The following is a 2,795-nucleotide window of genomic DNA, read 5'->3' on the forward strand; positions in this document are numbered from 1 at the left end:
GGAAAGAGAACCCCTTCAACCCAAAGGACTACATTCTTTCTTCCCTCTTGCCTTAGTGAGAAAAGGGCCACCTGGTCTGATACAAGATAACTTCTTCTTCCACATGGATATGAAGATTTTCTCTCCATTTTCTTGTGTTCATAATATTTTCTAAAGGAGGCATGGTGAGAATAATTATTTAGATTAGTGATTAATGAGAGAATACTACATTTGGGAATACTAAAGATGGACATTTTTCATTTATAATTGTTTTTGATATTGGATATAGTTTGGGATACGTTTTAAGTTGGAATATTTGAAATTTTTAAAAATAAAAAAAGAATAATCTTTAAGGGCTCCAAAATATGCGAGAGCTAACATGGCATGGGAGTTATGGTTGGAGTTGTGGTGGGGCTAGTAACATGAGGAGAGAGATAGTTAAAGAAGGATAGTATCTTTTTCATAGCATTTTTTGAAGTTGGATATGGACATGGGTATCTATAAATAGAGGAGTGGTGGGGAGTGCAATCATGAAAGAAGAGGTAGGTAAAGAAGAAAAATTATCTTTTGAAGGTAGTTTTCCAAGTTGGGTATGACTAGGGGGAGTTTTTTTACTACAACAAGCTCAAAATTTTTTTACTACAACAAGCTCAAAATTTTTAAAAATAAAAATAAAAAACCATATTTTTGGGCCCTTAGAAACCACATGAGCTGATGTGGCAACTTTTGGAAGGAAAGAAAGTAATGGGAGATGGATTTATAAGGAGATAGACCATTAAAGTAGAAATATAACATTTTCAAGGACATAGTTTTCCAACTTGGGGAGGATAATTGAGGAGCCTTTTTTAGTAAAATAAGCTCAAAAATAAAAAAAATATAAATCCTATTTTTGGGGCCCTCAAAAACCATGTGAGTTAATGTGGTAACTTTTTTTTTGGGTGGGGGAGAGGGGGGGAGTAGTGGAGATACAATCATGAGGAGAGAGGCCATTAAAGGAAGAAAATGATAATTTCAAGGCACTTTTTCAAGTTGAGTATGGATGGGGATACTTTTCTGAATAATAAGATCAAAAATCAAAAGTTTTTAAAAACCCTAAATTTTGGACTCTCAAAAACCACATGAGCTCATGTGGTAACTTTTTGGGGAAAAGGAAGTCGTGGAAGATGCAATCACAACGAGAGAGGCCATAAAAGAAGGAAAATGATATTTTCATGGTACTTTTTCAAGTTGGGTATGGTTGGAGACACTTTTTGAATAAAATAAGGTCAAAATAAAAAAATAAAAAACCATTTTTGGATCCTATAAAACCATGTGAGCTAAACTTTTTGGGGAGGGGAAGTGGTGGGGACAACTTTAAAAAGGTAGAGGTAGTTATTAGAAAAAGAGATGTACATATTGTGACTTATGGGTTAGAATATAAAAAAGGGGTGTACATATTGTGACTCATGGGTTAGAATATCAAAAAGTAAAGTGAGGTCTAGGGCATTGGAAATAAAATATTCAAAAAGTAGAGTGGGGTCTAAGGAAGTAGAGTGGGATCTATGGAAGTACATGGATGTAAGGCCTATAAAAAAGCTCCAAAAGTAGGGATTATTAGCCTTGTCTCCCAAGTTTAAACTCTTAAGCCCTTAAAATTAGCAAGTTAAGCAATTTCTTACCAGTGCTTTTTTAAGTCCAAAATTTCCCGCTCCTTAGATGTCTCAAAACATTAACAATATGATTTAGTCATCATAAGACTATGCCCTGCTTCCTAGACAATGGACTATGCTAAACATCCATGGCCAATGTATAGCACAAATGATACATAGTGTCCACCTTACACCATTCCTAAATCCCTTCCAACATCATTCAATCAAACCACAACAAGCACAGCCCGACTAAGCCACAACAACATTACAATTTACTCTCTCTCTCTCTCTCTCTCTCTCTCTCTCTCTCATCCCAATGAACAAAACCATTTCATTATTAAAATCTTTGTATATTCTCCCTCTCTTCTCTCTTAGAAAGAGATCAAGATATGAAATTGACGTTATTTTTTAAATAACAACACTATGCAATGTAACATATATTGCTAGTGTATATCTAAACTTTTGGAGTCTAGACAATTGATATTTTGCACAGTAAGAAATGATATGTGAAGGAAAAATACTTGTTGAACAAAGACAAGTTTAGGGAAAATAATGCTAAAGATTTTGTGAGAATTGAAGTTTCTTAACCCATTGCCCAACACTCATGTCTTTAAGAAAACATTTTTGGTCATTAGCACTACTACTGCAAGACACTCGACAACCACGTGTAAAAGGTTAGCCAAAACCAACAGAGTGTAGAAGCACGACGACCTTCTGAAATTTCTCACAACCACATACATCGGCCCCATGAATACGCTTACAAGAGCCATTCCAAAAGAGTGCGCAAAACTGATCCATTTCTTCCACCGGGTCTGGTCGTTGTCGCTAGGTGTTCTCAACAGTAAATACCGGTAAACAACCCAATGAACTATCAGGGTAAGGAGAAAGTAAGGAACCAGAGCCTCAAGTGCAGACACCGCTGCTGCACTTAAATTTGCCACAATCATGCTCCTTGATGACAGTGCAGCAAGTGTGTGGAATCCTATAAACCAGAAAGAAAAAACAATGTATTAGATCTCCCACGGAGCTACTTCTATATCTGTATTAGAATTAAGGAGATCATGATCCTGAGTATAATTACCGGCTATAATGCCGATGCTAGCTCTTCTTGACAAAGCTGTACACTCTGGCACGGCAGATAACACAGCAACACTGCCGTTGTAGGTCGCAGAAACCAAAGATGCGACC

General features: G+C 36.4%; 1 protein-coding gene across 1 annotated transcript in view; it reads right to left on the minus strand.

The window, feature by feature from the left end:
• Positions 1-1,926: 1,926 nt before the first annotated feature.
• The window catches only part of LOC147623877 (uncharacterized), a 1,697-nt gene continuing 828 nt past the window's right edge, over positions 1,927-2,795 (minus strand). The window contains exons 2-3 of the mRNA XM_086820515.1: positions 2,689-2,795; positions 1,927-2,589 (exon numbers count right to left, since the gene is read on the minus strand). The exon at positions 2,689-2,795 is cut by the window's right edge and continues 201 nt beyond it. Of these exons, the coding sequence (XP_086676641.1) occupies positions 2,210-2,589; positions 2,689-2,795 (487 nt within the window). The 3' untranslated portion in view covers positions 1,927-2,209. The remainder of the gene's footprint in view (positions 2,590-2,688) is intronic.

The sequence above is a fragment of the Cibotium barometz genome, chromosome 26 (genome assembly GCF_041138505.1).
Source record: "Cibotium barometz isolate CiBa-2024 chromosome 26, ASM4113850v1, whole genome shotgun sequence".
Taxonomy (NCBI): Eukaryota; Viridiplantae; Streptophyta; class Polypodiopsida; order Cyatheales; family Cibotiaceae; genus Cibotium; species Cibotium barometz.